The sequence below is a fragment of the Pongo pygmaeus genome, chromosome 6, assembly GCF_028885625.2.
Source record: "Pongo pygmaeus isolate AG05252 chromosome 6, NHGRI_mPonPyg2-v2.0_pri, whole genome shotgun sequence".
NCBI lineage: Eukaryota > Metazoa > Chordata > Mammalia > Primates > Hominidae > Pongo > Pongo pygmaeus.
In genome coordinates, this window is record NC_072379.2 from 133,135,163 (window position 1) to 133,158,493 (window position 23,331).

Sequence of the window (23,331 nt, forward strand, 5' to 3'; positions counted from 1 at the left end):
TCAATGGCCAACTCTATAAATGGTGCATGTTTTCTGGACTTCTCTTGTGTTTGTGGAGATATACAAGTGAGAAAATCCTATGATCCCTAGGCAATTTTTCCTCTAACTTTGTCAAAAGAACATCTTGGAAATTCTTTATAAATTTTCTCTCCTAGGGCTATATTTTGGCAGTTCAGTTTAATTGATTAAGAGTACTCTGGGACTTTACGTTTCTAAAAGCCTCAATAGAGATTTGAGAAGTTATCTTGATATTAATAAGAAGCAGTCTCTTAGGACTTTTTAGGTTGAAAGACAACTAGTTCCCAAAATTAATGTTAATTTCTCTTGTTAGAGTATGAGGCATTTTTTTTCTCACGTCAGTTCATCTGTTCTCAGTACCCCATCTGCTCTCTGGTGTTTCATACCTTATCAGATCTGTAATCTAGTCTGGTTCAATTCCTAGTCTAAAAAGTCACTACACTTCTATACTATATTTAGTTTTAGAATTTTACTACCTCTACAAAAATCCTCCTGTGTTTGAGAAGTACTTATTTTTACTGCTTCTGATAACATATATCTACATTTCAGGATAATGTAATTTTCTTGAACTTGAATTGTGCCTCTGATCTCTTTTCCTTTAATGTAAGCTTGAGACTGTTCGATGAAGAGAGACAAACTTAGAGATGACAAACTCATGACACATTGTCAGCTTTGCCAATCACCCACAGACACTCAGCCTTCTGTTCACAGAACCCCCCTCTACACAGCAGCCACCCAGACAGTCTGCCCACCATCCTCCATTACAGCAGGCCCATTGACGGACAGCCTTGGCACACCCTTACTGTGGACAGTCACACCTTTCTGCTCTGACAGGTACAACACATAGACCTGCACACCCTCCCCCACACAGGTGCCTCCTCCATCCCATCAGACACTTCCCCCACAACACACAATCATCCCCCTAACATGCCCACAGATATGAGAACCCTTTTTATGGACATATACACAGTCCCCACAGAAACTCTCCCTCTCCTGTGGAAATAAAACCACAGACCCTGAGGTTTCTGGAGTATGACTATTGCTATGTATTAGGAAATCCACATGCAGCAAGAAACCAAAGTAGCATCACCAGCCAGAATGGGATGGAGGGAAACCACTTAATCCCAATTCTTAACAAACTTGTAATGGGGTCTCTTTTATACCTATGTACTATACAAGATTCCTCCCAACTCTACGTCTCTACATCTTTCCAGAAAATGGGGTTTTTTTTTGGTTTTTTTTTTTTGATCCACAGTGGAAGGTCCTTGTACGTGAACAATAAACAAACTTACAGTATATATCTGAAAAGGAATTCAAGTATACATTTTGAAAACGGTGAGTCACAGAGTGTTAGTCAGGGTTCTCCAGAGAAACAGAACCAATAGGATGTGTATATGTATAGAAAGAGATTTAGGATTGGGCTTATACCTGTAATCCCAGCACTTTGGGAGGCTGAGGCGGGAGGATTGCTTGAACCTAGGAGTTTGAGACCAGCCTGGGCAACATAATGAGACCCTATCTCTTCAAAAAATAAAAAATTAGCCTGGTGTAGGGGTTCATGCCTGTAGTCCCGGCAACTCAGGAGGCTGAGGCAGGAGGATTGCTTGAGCCCAGAAGGTCAAGGCTGCAGTGAGTTATGATTGCCCCACTGCACTCCAGCCTGTGTAACACAGCAAGACCTCATCTCTTAAAAGAAAGAGATTTAGTATAAGAAATTGGCACACATGGGTTATGGGGACTGTCAAATCCAAATCTGCAGTGTGAGCCGGGCAGCCAGGAAATCCCAATGGGTTCACCTTGCCCACTGCCTAGACAGAGCCGATTTTTCATGATGAGAATTGCAATAGAGGAAGAATAATTCACACAGGGCCAGCTGTGCAGGAGACCACAGTTTTATCATTACTCAAATCAATCGCCCTGAGCATTTGGGGATCAGAATTTTTAAGGACAACTTAGTGGGTCGGGGGAAGCCAGTGAGCCAGGAGTGCTGATTGGTCAGAGATGAAATTATAGGGAGTCAAGCTGTCTTCTTGTACTGAGTCAGTTCCTGGGTAGGGGCCACAAGATCAGATGAGCCAGTTTATCAATCTGGGCAGTGCCAGCTGATCCGTCAGGTGCAGAGTCTACAACATATCTCAAGCACTGATCTTAGCAGCAGTTTAGGGAGGGTCCGAATCTTGTAGCTTCCAGCTGCATGACTCCTAAACCATAATTTCTAGTCTTGTGGCTAATTTTTTAGTCCTACAAAGGCAGTCTAGTCCCCAGGCAAGAAGGGAGTTTGTTTTGGGAAAGGGCTGTTACCATCTTTGTTTTAAAGTGTAAACTAAGTTCCTCCCAAACTTAGTTCAGCCTGTGCCCAAGAATGAACAAGGACAGTTTGGAGGTTAGAAGCAAGATGGAGTCAGTTAGGTTAGATCTCTTTCATTGTCTCAGTCATAACTTTGCAATGGAAGTTTCAGTGGTGCACATGAAATCCAAAGGCTGATCTTTTTGTTCTATTGAGGCCTTCAACTGATTGGATAAAGTCCACCTATATTATGGGTGGCAGTCTGCTTCCTTGAAGTTCACCAATTTAAATGTTCATCTCACCCCAAACATCTTCCAAGTTGACACATAACACTAACCAGCAGATGCAATAAACAAGATAAAGTTTCTATCTGAAAGGAGAGCCAGAAAAGGAGTCACAGTATTTGTTCCAAATAACAAAGAAAGTATGACATTGAAGGAGTAAAATAGTAAGGATATTTATTGTTGAGTTTTTAACTTTTGGAATATATAACATAAACTTCTTTTGATTATGGGGGATGTGGATTTTCCTCATCACCTGCAGCAGACACATCGCCCAGAGACCCATCCCCCAACCTCAAAAGACACCCTGTGCCTTCTGGTCTCTGACCTCTCTTCCCTGACAGACAGTCCATCCCTGTACTCTCACATCTCCAGAACATCTGGGGCCAAGACGCAGGGTAGCAATAAACCCAACTGCTACTGTTCTTAATGCTGCCACCGCCATTTGATGGGATTCAATGCAGCCCTGGAAGTTTTCACTTCATTGTTTATTTCAAAATCACGTATATGAGAAGTCACACTTGCCAACATCATCCACGTTTTTATTCCTTCTGTCGTCATCAGTTACCCAGTTTAGATTTGACCTAATGAATGTAGTATGAATATGGTTTAATGAATATAGTATTGCCAAAGAAAAAATCACAGACAATTTTGAGAGACGTCTTTTTACTTGCCCCCCGACCCTTTTTTTTTCCCAAGGGAATACAGTTTTTGGAAGAACTGAGCTTCCAGAATACAGACAGAGGCGTCATTTATAGTTCAAATGGCTATAGGGCAGACACCAATTCTGTTGGATGACATTTGGGGCAGTTTCAGTAGAAAGCTATCTATGAGGAAAAACAGGATGGGTCTGCTTTTTCAAAGCTTTTAGGATGTCCCTGTAATTCATGGCCTCCCGGAATTATCCGTAATTCATGGCTTATCTTGGTAATGCAAGGCGTTTGGAAATGGAAGGCTTTTCTGGGTTGCCTGGTGTGCTGGCACAGCTGAAATGGCGGCGGTAAAGGGCAGGCCATTAGTTTTGTTCTCTCAGTAATGAAGGTTTTGGTGCCGGTTTGGCAGGAAGTGGGTAAGTAAACAAAATAGTCTATTTTACCATATGCTGCAGTGCCTTAACACTCCTCAACATTTTGTCAGCAAATTATTTCTAAAAACCTATTTTTTTTGGTCAGCTGAGAATTCTGAATAAATTTCTCTGTCACAGTTTGAAATTTAGTTTCATTTACCCCATTGTCATCCTTACACAGTTGCTAAAATGTGTAAGGTTTTTGAAATTATTTAGAATAAGACATCAAATGATTTTAGTTATGTAAATTCCATGATGGCTGCTGTTATATGAAAATCTTTGTTCTTCTCGAATTCCAGGGGAAATTCATTCTAACATTTAGTTATGGTAATCACAAGTATGGATTAAATAGGGACACCGTAGAAGGTATCGCAAGAGATGGTTTGGCAAGCTGTATTCATATGGAAATAGAAGTAAGTGTTTTCATTCAACCAATTAATGTGTGTGTAGTTTGTGTGAGTGTGGTGTGTGTATATGTGTGTGTGTATATATATGTATAAATTTTTTACTGATACATAATTGAGGTACATATTTGGGGTACATGCGATAATGTATATACATATTTGAGGTTGGGGAGGGGGTTACAATGCACAGACAACACATTGCCAGGCACAAGATAAGATATTCCATTTATAATTACTATGGGGGGCAAGACACGTGAAACATTAAGTGACAGGAGTTCCGTTACAATACAAGAAATTGCACAGATATTGTGAGTGAAAGTGCCACTCGAGCTTTATTTTCTGTTATTTCCTCACTAAATGCTCCTTTTTCTTTTTAGAGCATGGTCTCTGTTTACATAAAAGGGTGTAGATAAAGCCTGATTCTTAGAGTGTGGAACTGGTTCCCCGTCCCCTCAGGACAATGGCAGCCCCATGTGGTCAACTCTGTTCCTTCCTTCTGCATGAGATGTGTGGGCTGTGCTGCCATTTAACTGCAGTTGCTCACTGGGTATAATATTTTCATACTTCTGGCAATTTAGACCCGTAGATGTCAGGAGATTTTTCTCTCTACCCTGATACCCTGTCTTCCCCCAACAATGATCTATAATTAGAGTATGTAGAAGCTTCTCCAAAATTAAGATCCAGAGTAAAACTATGAATTTCCCACTCATTTATTTTTTAAAAATATAGCTGTATTACATACTTGGAACCTTCAAAAATAGTTGATTGTTTTTTCAAGATCCTTTAACTGAGCAGTATGACACTTTTGGAATTAAAAAAAAAAGCAATTATAAAACTAATTCAATTAGACCAAACATACAGAAAACAAAACCTAGGCAAATCAGGTACATAATCCTTCGATGTCAACTCGGAATCTTTCTTCTTTCTTTTGTGACTTCACACAGTAGGAGACTGCAATTCCCTTTTGGCTCTTCGTGTTGGTATAAGTGTTTCCTAGCTTACACATTTCTTCCAGCTCTTTAACTTTCCTGACTTAGATTTCCAATCTTACTTCTCTGTGATTAAATTGTTTTGTATCTTTAAGGAAGGTTTTCTTTGTTTCTATAATAACTAGCAAAAATAAAAGGTCTTTTCTAAAAAATTTCTTCATTTGACAAGGCAGAAACAAAAATTAATGCATTTGTGAGTCCAGAAACTCTCCATCTTTTGTGTCTATCTTTCTCCAGTCCAACAGTTTTCTGAGCAATGGCTCCTGTTTCACTGTTTTTCTCCCTGGGAGTTCACTCTTCCTCATTTCCAGGAGGTTGAGTCTATAATCCATGCTTGATTCCCCTGATTCTCCCCAGCTGAAGTATTTTTCCAGACTGTCCTGGTCATTGACTGTTTCAGAAATTATTTTGGAAATAGCCTGTATTTCTTCCAACTGAATTTTTAAAACAAAGACTTTGAACATTGAGTGAAACTGATTGAGATGGAAGGGACTTTAGAGTCCATTTGGAATGGCTCTTTCATTTCACCCGTGAGGAAACTGATAGCCAGAGAACTTGAAGGATTTGTGCAGCGTCTACAGGAGCCGGAGAGCTGCAGTCGTGACCAAGCCCTCCAGATTCACAGACCAGTCAGTTCCTTACACAGTTCCACACTGTGATCTCCTGGTCTGCAGGTTACGAGGAGCTTGGCCTTCCCAACCAGGGTGCTGATTTATGTGCAGAAAGGGTCCCAAGATGATGACAAAGGGGTCACAGAAGAGCCTTTTCTCCCTGGTAAGATCTCTATCTCCTGGTGCTCCACAGAAGCCTTTTGAAATATCGAATTGAAATTACCTTTCTGTAATAAAGTTGCAATATTGCTATGAATGTACCTATTTTATATCCAGCAATTTTCTAACAGTCATATTCATTAGAATGATTAATTAAAGGAAAGCCAGGTGGAGTGAATTGTAATATTTCCAATGACAATTTAAAACTTGATGAAGAGAGAAATGTAATCCAATCTTGAGATATTTATAGAAAAATAGTAGCTAACTATACAGATGAAATAAATTCTTCAATATATTAATAATACTACTGCTTATACCCATGTTGTCAGATGGCTCGAAAATGATTTCTAGATCATGTATCTGTTTCCAATTTATTACCTTCCTTTTAATGCACAGGGTGTAAGAAGTTTGAAATATTCCTATTTTGAGCCTCGTTATATCCTGGTGGTGCCCATGAACAAGGAAAAATATGAGGGATATTTGCGGAGAAAAGGATTATTCAGTCGTGCAGAAATTGAATTTGCTGTCTCTAGAGTGGACCTTTATATTAAAATTAATCAGAATTTTCCGGGATATTTTGATGCAGTAATCAATGCAGGTTGGTAATTTTCAGCAAAGTTTTGTTTTTGAAATGTAAGGTTACTGAATTAAAAGTTTGTTTCATGGGGATAAAATTCTTGGGTAAAAGCTATTTTCCTTGTAACAGTGAATCACAAAGAGCTGCGAAAAGGGGTAAGAATCCAAGAGGTCTAATCTTCCACTGTTTTAATGAGAGCATTGTCTCAATTATTTCTTAAGATTGTAGCTAATAAGATCTGGTGTAAAATGAGCCTGAACTAAGTTCATTTTTTAGGGGACATTGTGAGAACAAAGTTAAATTATATATAATTGAAATACACATTTAAATTTCTAGAAAGGCATATGAAACTCAGGTAATTTGATTATAATCTACACATAGGTTGAAAACCCAACTACTCAAAATATTATAACTTAAAAATGTATGTGTAAAACAAACATTTTCAGAAACTAGCTTAGAAATGACCATTTAATTTAAAGCAATAGTTCATGGGAGAATTTATCGAAATATGAAAATTTCTCTATATATGTATACATATTTTTATACATATAAAATTTCTATAGATATATTCTAGAAACTTTATATATATATATAAATATATATATATATATATAATTTTTTTTTTTTTTTGAGAGAGTCTCGCTCTGTCGCCCAGGCTGGAGTGCAGTGGCGTGATCTTGCTTCACTGCAACTTCTTCCTCCACCTCCCAGGTTCAAGCACTACATCTGCTTCAACCTCCCGAATAGCTGGGATTACAGGTGCCCGCCACCACGCCCAGCTAATTTTTGCATTTTTAATAGAGAAGGGGTTTTACCATGTTGTCCAGGCTGGTCTCAAACTCTTGACCTCAAGCAATCCACCCTCCTCAGCCTCCCAAACTGCTGGGATTACAGGCGTGAGCCACCGCACCTGGCAAATTTCTATATATTTTTAAAGTGCACTATATTATACAGTCATAAAAAGGAATGAGAAAATTCTCTGTGTCTAGATACGGAAATATCTTCAAGTCATACAGTTACTAAAAAAGACAAGTTTACAATATAGTATGCCATCATTTATGTAAAAAATTATGCAATTGTATTTTCTTGTGCTACATAAAAAAGTTCTCTGGCAGAATCCTCAAAAAACTAACACTGATTACCTCTTAGGGGGAAGGGAAACTAGATGAACTAGATGGACAGGGGACATTAGTTGAACCATATGAAATTGTTGATATTCAACTATTTTGACCTATGAAAACAGCAATTTCATATGGTTCAACTTATTAATAATAGTTTTTGGTCTCTGAAACATGTTAATGTATTACACAGTTGAATTTGTTTTCTATTCCTGCATAGAAATGATCACACTTAGTGTCTTAAAGCAACACCCATTTATTAATTCACGATTTCGTAGATTAGAAGTCTGGTACAGCATAGCTGGATTTTCTGCTCAGGGTATCAGGAAGCTAAGGGCTCATCTGAAGGCTCTGGGGATAAGCCCCCAAAGCTCATTCTTGTTGGCAGGATGGAGTTTCTTTTGGTTGTAGAACTGAGGTCCCAGTTTCCCTGTGTGCTGTCTGCCAAGAATTATCCTCAGTTTCTGGAGGTTGCTCTCAGGTCTCATCCTCATGGCCCCACCATCTTCAAGCCAGCACCAGCACATCAAATTCTCCTTGTGATCTGAGTCTCTGACTTCTTTTTCTGCCAACAGCTGGAGAAAACTCTCCTTTTATGTGGCTCATGTGACTGTGGGGGGCCTGCCTGGATAATCTCCCTTTTGATTAACCCGAAGTCAACCCATTAATAACCTTAACTACATCCGCAAAAATCCCTTTTGCTGAATGTCACACAATCGTGGAGGTGGTATCTCATTGCCTTCACAGGTTCTGCCCACACTTAAGGGGAGGAGATTGATTATACAAGGGTGATGTGTCCTTAGGGTCATCTTAAAATTCTGCCTACCATAACATATATAAAATTAAATGCAGTAAACAAATCATTACCACCGATAGTTGAACATCAACTGTATTGGATGTGATCCTGTTGTTTTAAAATGTACTCTATTTGCTGCAGATGATCTGGATGTTGCCTACCGAAAACTGAGTCAGCTCATTAGAGAATACCTTGGATTGACAGAGGAACCTGCCAAGAGTTTGGCTACAACTGCAGGTACTATTCTATCATTTTTGTGCCAGGATTTTTTTTTTTTCATGGAAAGGAAAACAAATCTGAGTTGCTATTTGGGTACCTATCACTTGGGCTAAAGCTGGTTCTCTTTTATTCCTGTACTTCTTCTGGGGCAATTGTCCCCAAAACAAGCAGCATGAGTCAGCTTTCTGGACCTGTAACTCTGCTTATCTCCATGGTCATGATGGACCTCCAGGTACTGCCCTTCAGGAACAGGCTAGGCAGTGCCTTGGCGGAGGTAATAGATAAGGGTTAACCTCATGGTTCAGAACTCAGCCTTCCAGAGGTTTCATTCCTTAGAGAGCTGAGATGATGTTCTACATGTCGGGTTTGTATTTAGTCTGAGAGTTTTCTTTCCCCTTTTCTTTGCGTTACCTCGGTCCTCAAAATACTGTGCTGCGGAATATAGTGGCAAGAGCCCTAGTCATAGGATCGGTGTTCCTGGTCCTAGCCCTGTGCTCTCTTGGGTGAGCTCCTTCGCTGTTCGGAGCTTCAGTTTACTGTCCTGCTACGTGGACCTAATGCTCCTTATCTAATGCTCCTCATCACCACATGGATGGTGAGCAGCACATGATGTAGTATATGTAAGAGTGCATTCCCTTGGAATCCAGGAACTCTAAAGCCCTAAGTTAGAATTTTGGTACGTGAATTTTAAGATGTCTTTAAAAGCCTCCCTTGAATCCACCTCACAACTATTAGGATGGCTACTATAAAAACAAAATAAAAAAACAGAAATTAACAGGTGTTGGCAAGGATGTGGAGAAATTGGAACCCTTATGTGCTGCTGCCAGGAGTGTAAAATGGTATTGCTCCTGTGGAAAACGGTATGGAGTTTCCTCAAAAATTAGCAATAGAACTGTCCTATCATCCAGCAATCCCACTTCTGATCTACCTCCAAAAGAATTGAAGGCAGGGTCTCAAAAAGAGAGCTGCACACCCATGTTTTTAGCAGCACTATTCACAATAGCCAAAAGGTGGAAGGAACCCATAAAACAGAATTTTATTTGACCTTAAAAAAGGAAGGAAATTCTGGCACATGCTACACACAAGTGAACCTTGAAGACATTGTGCCAAATGAAATGAGCCAGTCACAAAAGGACAGCTATTGTATGATTCCACTTACATGAGGTATCTAGAGTAGTCAATTCTAGAGCCAGAAAGTAGAACGGTAGTTGCCAGAGGCTAGGGAATGGGAGTGGTTTAATGGGTACAGGGTCAGTTTGAGAAGATGAAAAGAGTTCTGAGGATGGATGATAGTGATGGTGGCACAGTGTGAATATACTTCATGCCACTGAACTGTGTACTTAAAAATGGTTAAGATGGCCGGGCGCAGTGGCTCATGCCTCTAATCCCAGCACTTTGGGAGGCTGAGGTGGGCAGATCACGAGGTCAGGAGATAGAGATCATCCTGGCCAACATGGTGAAACCCTGTCTCTACTAAAAATACAAAAATTAGCCAGGCGTGGTGGCATGTGCCTGTAATCCCAGCTACTCAGGAGGCTAAGGCAGGAGAATTGCTTGAATCAGAGAGTAGGAGGTTGCAGGGAGCCAAGATTGCACCACTGCACTCTAGCCTAGTGTCAAAGCGAAACTCCATCTCAAAAAAAAAAAAAAAAAAAAAGGTTAAGATAGTCAATGTTGTGTTATGTGTATTTTGCCACCATAGTAAGTTTTAAAACTTTCCCTTGATGGACCAAACCCCATTCACACACTGCATATCGTGAAATGTTAACCCGAGACCCTGGTTGCTTTGCAAGTATGTTCAGCTTTGTGTTTTAGCGGTTGTGACTTTTTGCCCAAATAGGATTTTGTTTACCAGGTTGCATCCTGGCAGACTGAGGCAGGGCAGGTCATGATTTTGCCAGACTTCAAACCAATGCTGTTTTGTAATTTTGCACACCTTTCCCAGGTTGAAGTCCCCTGATATTTTGGAATGAGGTCAATGTGAAACTGGTAAAAATCAACAGATAATGGCTGAGAATTTCCTTCTCCATATGTCTTATAGGAGATGAAGTGACCAGGGTATGACCTGCTGACTGGAATGTTCCTGGAGAAAGTTTGACCTGTCTTAAAATAGGCAGGAATGGAGGACTGGAGGACTGTGCTCAGTATACAAAGTGGGGATTGGGGAACATTAGATTAGGAGCGTGTCAGTGTATTTATTCAGCCCTGCTCGGAATCTCTGCACTGGGCGTTGGTTCTTTAGAAGGCCATGTCTATGGAGAAGGGCTATGTAGTGTATCTAATGAGGCTTCTGTAGCTCAGTAGAAGTTTCTCTTGAGGAAATCTGGCTCCCCTTGCCTTAATTCTTTGCTAACCAAGCAACCTTCTGATCTTTAATTTGGTCCCGTCGGGTGGACCTGCTCCTGTGGGGGCTGTACCCTGCGTTACCCACCCTGCCCTGATCCCTGAGCCAGGCTTGTCTCCATTGTAAATTAATTAATTGGTGTACTGGCTTTTAAATCAGCCTCTTGTGGGTTTGGATAAATATGAATCAGTCCCCTGAGCCTGACCAGCTCTGAGTGACTGAGAACAGTGTGTTTCTCAATCTGAGGTTGCCACTGACTGGTGAGGCTTGAACAAGACTTTGCCTCAACAGCCAGTGAGATTCCATCTCTGTATCTTTTCTTATTCTACAACTATCAGGAACACTGGCTATTGGGTGCAGTTGCCATTTGGTAAATTAATAGATCAGATAATGTGTGCATAGAAAAATAGACTTTGATTTTAACGGGTATAATAAAATTTTATTTATTTGGACTAATGAGGCTAGGCTTGGCTGATTTAATGAAAAGGGTGAATTACTGAATTTGTAAAAATGTTTTAGCTCTCAGTTACATTTCATAACTGAAACTGAGCCATCTAGTTACTGACTAATAGAATTCCAACTTTAAAAGGTAGGTAGGCAGATTTGTAATTAATGTATCAAATCACTAGCCTCAAGGCCCCTTTGTTTTTTTGGCATGTTTAGTATTTTGAAAAACAATGTGTTTTCTGAAGCCAACCACTTTATCTTACCTAGACAATTAATTTGCTGAGGAAGTTAGTTTTCCTACTTGTGGGTTTAAGAATAAACTTGCACATAAAGTAACATTGTAGAGGCCAGACATTATTCAAGTGAGTATCTAAAAAGTTCTAATGAACATGGTCCTTATTAACATACATTTAATGGTGTCTCTAGTGGGACAAGAAGTAGAGCCAATGTTCTTCCTGAGTCTCAGGGCTGTGAAGAAGGTGCCAAGGAATGGGGGCCAGATGTTTACAGGTTCAGTGCACGAGAGTGGAGCCAACCATAATTACCTTAAAACAAGTGTCAGTGTGTCCAGAGTTGGTTCCTGCCGGTGGGTTCGTGGTCTTGCTGACTTCAAGAATGGAGCCGTGGACCTTCGTGGTGAGTGTTACAGCCCTTAAAGATGGCACGGACCCAAAGAGTAAGCAGTAGCAAGGTTTAGTGTTAAGAACGAAAGGACAAAGTATCCACAGCATGGAAGGGGACCCGAGTGGGTTGCTGCTGCTGGCGGGGGTGGCCCAGCTTTTATTCCCTTATTTGTCCCCCCCCATGTTCCGTTTCTGTCCTATCAGAGTGCCCTTTTTTCAATCCTCCCTGAGAATGGCTACTTTTAGAATCCTGCTGATTGGTGTGTTTTACAGACCACTGATTGGTGCATTTTACAAACCTCTTGTAAAACAGGAAAGTTCCTGATTGGTGCGTTTTACAATCCTCTTGTAAGGCAGGAAAGTTCCCCAAGTCCCCACTCGACCCAGGAAGTCCAGCTGGCCTCACCTCTCATCAGCACTCCCCAGGAAGGGACCCAGAGTCCCAGCAGAGTCACCATCATGTGCCCAGCTGGTGCTTCACCTCATTGCTGCTGCTCTGAGCTGGGTCACTCTGATTTTAAGTTCTATAATTTAGATATATGTGTATAAACACATTACTCACATAAATGGGACCTCTAGAAATAAAAAACAATAGTTTTAGTATAATGAATTTTTTAAAAAATAATTGAGCTTTCAAAAGGAAGAAATTGAAATAAAAAATATTTATGATTCTGTGAAAGACAGCTTTGTCTGAACAATTAGAAAACTGGACTGGAAATATGAAGCCTTGGTTTTCTATTCTAAATCTAACCAATAACCATTAACTGGATTCGAGAAATAATTTTGAGCTCCCATTTCTTAAAATAAAAACCTATATATAATGTCATTGTGCACTATTAGAATCCGGCTGTCCAGAGCTGAGGTTTTTCCCAATTGGATTAGGCGTCAGTACAAACAGAAATCTTATGACCAACAGCATTGTTTTTCTTAAAGTGGTAATCCTGTATCAGTGCAAACTGAAAATTATTCCCAGATATCTGAAGTAGTAATACATAGCTTTATCTTTCGTAATTTTACGTTGCTAATTTATAACTAAGAATACAAGCTGAATTTCTACTCTAACAATGAGAGTGGAACAGAGTGATTAAAGGAAGCACAAGGTTTATCAGTTCTGAGTACAGCATCTTTCAGCCTGGACTCAGAAATATAAACTTTCACCAATGGGTGGATTAATTGAATTTTCACTTAGTGCATGTATAAAATAGTAACTTTAGGTACACAGTGATTACAAACCCTGAAATCTTCAGATAGCCCCTTAATTTAAAATATATATCAGTCGGGCGCGGTGGCTCACGCCTGTAATCCCAGCACTTTGGAAGGCCGAGGCGGGCAGATCACGACGTCAGGAGGTCGAGACCATCCTGGCCAACATGGAGAAACCCTGTCTCTACTAAAAATACAAAAATTAGCCAGGTGTGGTGGTGCATGCCTGTAATCCCGGCTACTCGGGAGGCTGAGGCAGGAGAATCGCTTCAACCAGGGAGTCAGAAGTTGCAATGAGCTGATATCGCAGCACTGCACTCCAGCCTGGTGACAGAGTGAGACTCCATCTCAAAAAAAAAAAAAAAATATATATATATATATGTATGTATATATAATATATGTATGTGTATATATGTATGCGTGTGTGTGTATATATATATATAATTGTCTTATTTTCCCTATTGTAATGTGGATAACATTTATTTCTAATACCCGAAGGCTTAAAAAGCACAAGTAAATAAAATAGTTTCTATAAAATAAGGAAAAAACTATATTCACAACTCAGTATTAAGGGATGTCTTTCCTTCCATTTGTCTCTAAACAACCTACTTCTGGGATAGTCAATGCTTCCAGTAAAGCTTTTAGAAAGCTGGACCAACTATCACCCTGAGTTCTTGCTATATAGATCATAAAATAAAATTGTATTTGCAAATCATTAATCTGACTAATGGTAGAAAGAAATGATGATGGTTATAAGTCAGACAGAGGAGAACTGAGCAGTTGACTAGTCCATAAAGTTTCCCTTTATCTTTAATAAAAGGACTGATATGATTTGTCAAGTTATGTCAATTGTTAAATTGTAAAAGTGGGGAACACATCCTTATATATCTGATTACAGAAAACCAAGAGAGATTAAGGAGCAAAAGAAGCTTTAGCACAGGATTTCATTGTTCTTATATTTTTCCATCTTTTTAAATTAATTTTATATTTTGGTTAAAAAGCATACCTTAACATAAAATTTGCCATTTTAACCATTTTAAGTGTACAATTCAATGGTACTAATTACATTCACAATGTTGTATAACCATCATCGCTACCTATTTCCAAAATTTGTCATTACCCCAGACAGAAACTATACCCATTAAACTATTACTCCCCTCAACTCCTGGTAACCTCGACTCTACTTTCTTTTCTCTATGAGTTTGCCTACTCTCGATATTTTCACAGTTTTCTTTTTCTTTTTTTTTTGAGATGGAGTCTCACTCTGTCACCCAGGCTGGAGTGCAGTGGCACAATCTCAGCTCACTGCAAGCTCTGCCTCTCGGGTTCACGCCATCCTCCTGCCTCAGCCCCCCGAGTAGCTGGGACTACAGGCGCCCACCACCACACCCGGCTAATTTTTTGTATTTTTAGTAGAGACAGGGTTCACCGTGTTAGCCAGGATAGTCTCAATCTCCTGACCTCGTGATCCGCCTGCCTTGGCCTCCCAAAGTGCTGGGATTACAGGCGTGAGCCACCACACCCGGCCAGCACAGTTTTATTTTTCAATTTAACCTTGTTTCTTGTCTAAGCTGGTATTTCAGTTTATAACAGTTATAAACTAGGGAGTTCCGAATGATGAACAGGACATCCCCTCAGAAACCGCACCAAGAGGGAAGCCTTTCTTTGTTCCCACCTGTCCCGCCCTCTCCCTAGAGAACACCGGTTTGATGGAATGCAAAGGGTGCGTGTCCAGACCAGGGGCTCAGTGAGAACCCAGCAGTGCAAGCTCATCCTGTGTCAGTGGAGGGGATCAGGGGCTGGGAGCCTGGTTTGCCTCTGGGGAATGGATCACTCTAAGGTCACCTCAGAGGTCTGATTTGGGTTGGAGTCTCTGAGTATCAGATCTCCCCCAAAGTGAGCTGAGACTAGCTTCTTCAAGGCTGTTCCAGTCTGATGTGCCACCTCTGACCACTCCACACTTCAGAGCTATGTCCTTAGGACTGGGGTAAGATGGTATTTGGGCCTCCAGAGTCCATCTAGTGAACAAGTGCTCACTGAACAAGTGCCTGCTGGATGATGGCATCTGTGAGACTATCCCAGAGATCAGTCACTCTGAGAACTTGGCGTCAACACCAAGTTGACACCTCTCTGTAACACCAGCATTGCTAGTGGCCTCTGAGAGCCATTTTTGAAGGCAAGGTAGATGTGGAAGTCCAAGGGGAGGCCTGGGGATGTGAGTGGGGGGATAGCAGCCTGGATGGGGGTCCTCAGGAGCAGCTGTTCTGAGCCATGGTGCCTTGTGATTCTGTCCGGCCGATTCTTTCCTTCCTTCTTACATTCATCACCCATTTCCTCAGTTCCTGCCCCTTTGCCAGGTATTAGTGAACAGACATAACCCTTCACAGAGCTCACGGCTTATATAAGGGGTCTGCCGTTAAACAAGGAAACAAACAAATGGGATTTCGTCTGGCTTGGATGTCCATCCTCTAGTTTCTACCATCGAAAGCAGCATTGATCTCTAAGTTGGTAAAAATTTAAAATCTCATTCACTTGGAAAATGTCTCACCACCCACAAATCTGGATGTAAATTTTGGTTCTATGAATAAGAACCAGACATAAACCTCTTATGTTTATTCATTGAAGCTTATGTTTTCAGTTGACTAAAATTGTTCTAAGTTAAGTTCCACTAAATGAGAGAATTATAGACACTTAGTATCTCCAAGGAGAAGGGAAGGTTAAGTTCTCCTGTATGTGTAATTTTATTCCTTTCAAGGGCCTATGTGCATCTAACAGGGGAAAGATGTTTTTCTTATTAATTTCTAAGCAGTTAGTTAACTTCTGTTTATAGTTAACTTCTTTTTATATTAAAGCAGGAGCTCCCTCTAGCAAGAAGACTGTCTCTGGGGTACCAGCACATCTGGTTCCATCTCCCAGGCGCTTGGCGAAACTGCAAGCAGATGGCCAGATGACAGAGCATCTCTCTGGAATGCAAATTCATGCCAAGGACCTAGAAAATCAGAGCCTAACTCCTGCCCAGAACCAAGAGCTGGCTCAGGATGGAGAAACCCATCAAAAAGAGCTTTCTCTTGACAGCCATCTCAATCCTGAGCTCCCTCAAAACCTCAGTTCATTGGCACCAGGTCTTCCTCAGCAGGCCCAGGACCTATCCCTAAACCCGACAGAAGAGGATGTCCAACAATCAGATCTTCCTCTAAAACAAACAGCCACTGAGACAGATGTCCCTGAGGTGGAAGCCAGTGAGGTTGGGAAGTCTCCCATCACCCCTACCCTGGCGCCTCCTGCACACCCTTCCCCTCCCCCATCCCGCGGCCCTCAGCCAGACCAGGACGAGGAGTCAGGGGAGGCCCAGGTAACCCCCACTGGCCCTCCTCTGTCTGAACCTCCACAGGGACCTGGCCCCACTCCCCTCAGCCCTCAGAGAATTCAGGATGAGGAAATTGAGTCAGACAGACTTCCACCCAGCAGTTCCCACCATGATCCTCCAAAAGATTCTTCCCGCCCTGACTCGGTGCAGAAACTTGCTGGAGATTCTCAGCAAGCTCTGAAGGAGGAAACCTCCAAATGGGAAACCATCCGGGTCAGTATCCCTCACCCAGAACTGCCACATCCCCAAGACTTAGCAACAGATACCAAGCAGCCCCAGGCCAGGGAAGCCCTGGGGACCTTGCTTCCTAGAAGCCGGCTGGCTCCCACTCGGCTGCCCCAGCCACAGGTGCTGGCTCCCCTCCAGAGCAGGAGGCCCATACCCAAACTCCTATCGCCCAGCAGGGAAGAGGCTTTAGGAACAACCTCCCATCAAACCATGACTGTCTCTCCCAGGCTTCCACCAACCCGGGAAGCAGACACCAGTAAACTTCCTCCCATCAGCCCTCCGCACTCAAAACCACCACCAAATCTGAGCCCCCAGGCAGCCCACAGTCTTCAGCAAGTCCAGGAAGAGAAGGTCAGTGAGGTGAAACTCCCTCTTATCAGTCCCGCCAGCCAGGAGCAAGCAGCAGCACCTCGCAACCTCAGTCCCGCCCAGGAGGAGGTGGCTCAGAAAGTGAGGCTCCCTCGCATTCCTGCTCCTCTCCCGGAGCCAGGGCTGCCCCAGAACTCGGGGACTCAGCCTGATCCAAGGCCTGCAAAGGAAAGGAAAGCTCCCCAAGCAGGCGGCTCCTCCAGGAGGAGGATTCCAGACATGCGGGCCTCACCCCACAACCAGGGGCCACTTCAGCAGACAGGGGCTAGGGAAAAAAAACTCCCCAACCAGAAAGGGACGGCTAGAGGACTGGCACCTCTGGAAGAGGCACTGCCTGGGAGCCACCAGCCAGCCTCGCAGCTAGAACCCCACGATCAGCCAGCTCCCACCATGGTGCCTGACCATCCCGACCCCAGCCCTCCTCTTGTTTCTTGTCTAAGCTAGTATTTCAGTGTGTAACTGTTACAAACTAGGCCATCTGAGCAACCAGAGAAGCAAAGTCCATACACTAGAAATTCCTGAGCCGCCCCACGCCGAGCCATCACCTAAGACCCCCAATTACAAGAAGATAAAAAAAAAAACCCCATAATTCCAGAAAAAGGACCCATACCAACCTCCCCACAAATGACCTGGCTCGGAATGTAGATGTGTCCAAACAAGGGCCATCTTGGAAGAGAGAGATTTTTGGAGGGTTATCTCAAGAAAATAAAACTCCCATCAACAGCGATCAGCCAGCTCAGGAGGGCCAGCCCTCACCCGGGAGACCCCTCCAGAGGGAAAAGGCCCCTGCGGAGTCGCTACAGGACAGCTCGGCTCCTGTGGAGCATCCAGGGAGAAAGGGACAGGTTCATCGAAAGGGCAAGTCTCAGAGGAGAGAGATTGCTTTGCAATCCCCAGAGCAGGACAGTGGGCCCCCAACCCAGCAGCCTGTCAAAGACACACCAGCCCATCAGGGGAGAGGTCAGGCCAGACAGAGCTCTGTCCAAAGGCACAATACACTTGCTTCCAAGCAGCAAACCAAACAGAAGCGAACCTGAAAACATGGGACAGTGCCACAGGACAAAAGCCCCACCACTCCCCTGAACCAGGTGTCTGCTGTGGAGCAGGGCAGCCGGAAGGGAAGACTGCGCCCCAGGAGCAGTCAGAGCACCAAGGTTTAAGCCATCCCTGGAGCCACCAGCTCATTAAGGTCTGGGAACCCCGAGGCAGCACTGTCACAGAACGACCAGCTATGGCTGGGTGCTGTGAGTCTCCACACTGGCTTCCTCCTGAACCCATAGCCAGCGTAGGTGGAGGGGCTGTTCAGCGCTGTCCAAACCTTGGATTCCTAGAAGGCAGCCAGTCTGCACTCCTGTGCCTCTTCTGCTGTTGCCATCACAGCCTGGAAGAGCAGCTGTTGCAGAGGGATGCAGCTCTATCAGCTGCTGCCACCAAATTGAGCTATTCTGGAAGGCTGGTGTCAGCAAGTAGCCTTTGTGTCCAGACATGAATCCAACCTGAGTTCCAACTCTGGCTGAAGCAGGGCCATATTGCCATTAAGTTTTGTTCTCTTCATAAGGAAAATTCGCTTCTAGACTGCTAGAAAATTCTCTCACCCCTCTTGCATTATCGAGGAGTTTCAAAGCAAAAAGAACTCTTGAGACAGGAAGACTTTGCTGTTCCTGGAGGTTCCAAATCTACAGTTAACTTGTGGGAATCTTCTGTAGGGAAGAAGACATATTTTGCCTGCATGACTCTGTGATCAAATGCTTCAGATTTGTCTTGGCAATATGTTGCCTGAAACTTACTTTTGCTTGAAATGTATTTCAAAATGAATACCTTCCTTCTTTCTCTGAATAGAAATCTCATGTAAATTAGCCCATGCCTTTATTATGCCAAACCATCTGGTTGAATCAATTAAAAGAATTAATGGGGAGAACATTTAAGTGAATCAGTTGTTCATTTATCTATTCATACCATCAGGATTCTTTTGCTGGCAAATGATAGGAGTCCACTCTAAGCCAGCTTGTGTGACTCTATTAGAAGGGAGTAGAAGATTTCATATGGCCAAACTATGGGAAGGGCAGGGCTACAGCAAGTCTCAGAGAGACTGGGGGCCAGTTATGGAACATAACCAGGACTCTAGTCATCTCCTGGACTCTGGTCTAGGACTCTCACCACTTCTCATCTCTGTTTCTTTCTCCATGTTGGCTTCATTCTTTGGACTACAGATGACTCTATCAGTTTCTGCACATGGTGGGAAACATGGCCACCAGCAGCTCTCAAGACCATATCTGATTTTACCTCTGGAAGCTCCCACTGCTGTAAAGGGATTAATTTGAATGAATGTTCATTAATCCTAATCCAAAGAAAGTCTTGTTGGCCTAGCTTGGTTTAGGCACTTGTTCTTAAACCAATCTGCTCTGGCAAGGAGCCAGGGTTACCTTTAGACATACCTATTGAACCTACTCCTATGTATGGACACTATACTCCACCCAAAAAGAGGATAATTGTGACTGAAACGGACAACCCAAGATGTGACTCTTAAAAGCTACAAGATATCTATTGAGCACTTACTGTGTACACAGCAGCATGCTAAACTGTGTTTGGTATCTCATATTTAAAAACGTAACTGATGACTAAATGCCTGTGCAAATGTCTCTTATACAAAAGAGAGGTGTCTATGAAACTATGAATTTCAAATGTTATTTCAAGGGCAGTAGAGGAAACTCATATTTTAGAAATCCAGGATATAGAAATCCTCTTACAAAATGAAGAGCTTATATAATGCCAGTAATTGCCCTCTGATTTATCTGATTTGTCCATGATGAAAATAATACAGTAATTGTAGAAAACATATCATTTATTTATTTTTACTAAAAGTGTATTTATTTTTACTAAAAGTTCATTCATCCAACAAGCATTTATTGAGCACACCCTATGTGCCAGACAGTGATAGTTGCTAGATAAGGGGAAGTGATGAGGATACTTCAAGAAGCTTTGTCTTTTATCAAGGAAGACAGATAAGAGAGTTCATTATATTAATAACGCCATGTGATTAGGGCAGCTGAAGGCCCCACAGTGTGTTAGGCTACATTTTGCATCCTACAGACAGGAAAATGCATTTGTTAACTTTTCCAGATGTCATAAGAATACCAAGGAAGGACACTGAATTCAGCCTGGGATACAAACACTGGATCAGGAAACACTCCTAAGAGAAAGTCAGCCTTCAGCTTAGTCTTCGCGGTTGCAGAATAGTCAGCAGACTGATGGGGAGAGGAAGTTTTCTTAGAAGAAGGAACCACGTTCGCCTAAGCAGGGGCACACGCAGGCATAGCATCTTCTAAGGAACCGAATGCCAGGGGAGATGCAGGTCTATATAGATCCAAAGTGCCTTTTGTGCTACACCAAAGAGCTTGGAAACTTGATCTTTAACAATGGGGAGCTGCTGAATTTGTATCTGAGAGGCGTCTGTCTGGAGGGGGTATAGAGGATGAATTTGAGGAGAGCAATACAGGAAGCAGGAGGAGTGGCAGGGAAGTTATTGCTGTAGTCCAGGAAAGAAGGTTAGGCCTGAAATAAGGCTGTGGGGGCACGAATTGTCCAATTAGGTAAATATTTCTATTGGATGTGGGGGAGGGCAGTTTGTGCAAGAGAGGAAGAAAATTAAGATAATTACTCATTTTCTATGAGGTGGGTGTGGGGCACTTTAGAGTTGTCCATGTCTCGTTTAGGTGAAGAATTTTCGAAATTTAAAATTGCTTTTAGAAATGTATAATTTTCCTCTTTGCGCGCCTGTTTCTGAGGCTCCTGAAGGCATTTGGGGTTGCATTTCCATTAGGATACAAAAGGGAAGTGATAAGCCAAATTTTTTCTATCACTTGTTTGTGTTTCTGTTATTGTTTTGGTAGTATATGTTCCTAATGTCTCAGATTCAGTGGAACTGGACAACATTTTGTTTGTGGTCGGAGGAAAGGAGTGGAAAAGAGTATCAACAAGAGGTTTTTAGTGCTATTATTGATTTTCTTGGTATAAGGGAAACCTCTGATTTTTACGCATAGAATAACAATGTTTAAAAATTGCCATTTTCCATCTATATTTACAAGGTTCCTATCCTTCCCATTTGATATGTTGCTCAGCAAGGTGATCTTTATAGGAACAAAAAAACATTGTGGCTTATAGTTACTACATTAGTAATACCATCTTTAGCTCCTTTAAAGAAAACTGGCACCTAATATTCAAATCAATGGAGATAATATTGCCACTTGGCATGAAAGCCTTCCTCAAATATTTAAAGAGCTAAATCAGTTATTTCCAAAACTTCAAAAGGTAATTGAACAAAGGGCATGATTGGGAAATTCACAGAAGAGGAAATAAAAATGGCCAATAGATATGTCAAAAAGTATTTAACCTCATTATAAATTAAAACAGGATAGACTTTTTTTTTGTACTGAATTGGCAGATGAAAAACAACTTAATGCCTATTGTTGGCGAGGCTGTGGGTAAATGCACTTTTTATGTCTCAGGAGAGAAAGTAAATCGGCACAATTTTTCTGGGGCACAGTTTTACAATTTTCTGTCAAAGCCGTAACATTTTGTGTATCTTCAGTCTAGTAATTCGAATCTGAGGATTATCATAAGGAACTCACTTATGTGCAAGGATGTTCATATCAGTGTTTTTTATGATAAAATCTAGAAATAATCTAGCTATCTAATGGGATTTTAGAAACTAGTTATGGTATAGCTATATGCTGGAATATTATGTTGTCGTTATAATCATGTTGTAGAAGAATATTTAATTAGAGAAAACTATTGCATAATAAGTAGAAAGCAGATTAAGAAGGTAGAGCCAGTATGGCTCTAGTTATTAGCTCTGGATTATGGATTATGCATAATTTTTATTTTCCCATCTATGCTTTTTAGTATTTTTTAGATTTTCTACAATGACCTATGTTTATTCAGAAAAAGTTATATAGAATTAAATTTAAACACATACACACACACACACACACACACACACGCACACTTTGAATAGCTGTCATGCGAAAGCAACAGCCTTACATTCTATTTTGATTTGACATCATGAACTTTCTAAGAGTTAGAGGTAATTTGCAGAGGAACAGACTGGCTTGCTCCAGAAGTTAGATGCTGTGTTATGGGACTCTTACAGAAGGTCTTCATATGTTGGGTGATTAGTTGGACTGGCTAAAATGTAAGATTCATTTTATGATCTAAGATCCACTTACTGCAACTGACTCCATTTGCTTGTTATGAGGAATCCTGTTTTATTAAATGTAGTGCTTAGCAAATTATATGTACCTAGTACTCCTTAGATATGTGGCTTTCAAAGTTTTATTGACCAAGATCCATAATTAGAAGTATACATGTTACAATATCATGACCCAGTAAACACATACACACCTGGCAAAAAAAAAAGTGTCATAAAACACCCTTACTATGGGGATAGACGACTCCGATATTTTCTATGGCACTGAATTTCAATTTTTAAAATTCTGGTTGTGGCCTCCTAAATTGATTTCACAATTTTGTTTGCAACCTGCAGTTTGAAAAAACCTGCACTGAGTGCCCTAGAGCTTTGCTTTGATGCTATCCTTACTTGGAGGCCTGTTACCAGACTGCCCCCCAGGTCTGGTTGCCTTCAAGTGAGGTTGGATGGAGTGACATCATTTATGCTGAATTCTTCTCTGGGACAAGGATCTGGTGTATTGTCAGTTATGTTCTTTGTCAATGTTGGGGCTCAGGATAAGATACATCCAAAATTCATATGCATACGTTTTATATAAAGCTTTAAAAAAAAGACACTTCAGAACAATCTTGATCAGCTTACTTCCTTGCCTTTTGCTCCATGACAAGCCCGAAAATCATCTTATTACCATAAAAAGATCCACCAAGTTCCACTTCAGATAATTGCACTATTTATATACTATGTAGCGCAGTATGTCTGTAAATGAATTTAATTGCGTAGTCCAATTTGAAAGACATAATTCTAGAAATCACTTTTCCGTATTGACCAGGCATTCAGAGAAGAGGATAAGAAGGGCCTAACCATTTCTTTGTGTTGATGACAGATAAATGGTGTTTGTTAGAAGATCAAACCGCTAATCTTAAAACTGATTATGAGAGTGCAGTCATGATTTGCAAAAGCTGAAGACCTTTTATTACAGATTGTAACCTTAGAAATTCATGATAGCAAATAACAGTAAAATTCAAAATAATCCTTGAAAA

The 23,331-nt window shown here is 41.5% G+C and overlaps 1 protein-coding gene across 1 annotated transcript in view; it reads left to right on the forward strand.

Annotated features, from left to right (window-relative positions):
• LRGUK (leucine rich repeats and guanylate kinase domain containing) overlaps nt 1-21,835 on the forward strand; it is a 97,387-nt gene extending 75,552 nt beyond the window's left edge. The window contains exons 14-17 of the mRNA XM_054494584.2: nt 3,952-4,065; nt 6,212-6,413; nt 8,448-8,543; nt 15,995-21,835. Coding sequence (XP_054350559.1) covers nt 3,952-4,065; nt 6,212-6,413; nt 8,448-8,543; nt 15,995-17,550 — 1,968 coding nt within the window. The 3' untranslated portion in view covers nt 17,551-21,835. The remainder of the gene's footprint in view (nt 1-3,951; nt 4,066-6,211; nt 6,414-8,447; nt 8,544-15,994) is intronic.
• Nucleotides 21,836-23,331: the final 1,496 nt, after the last annotated feature.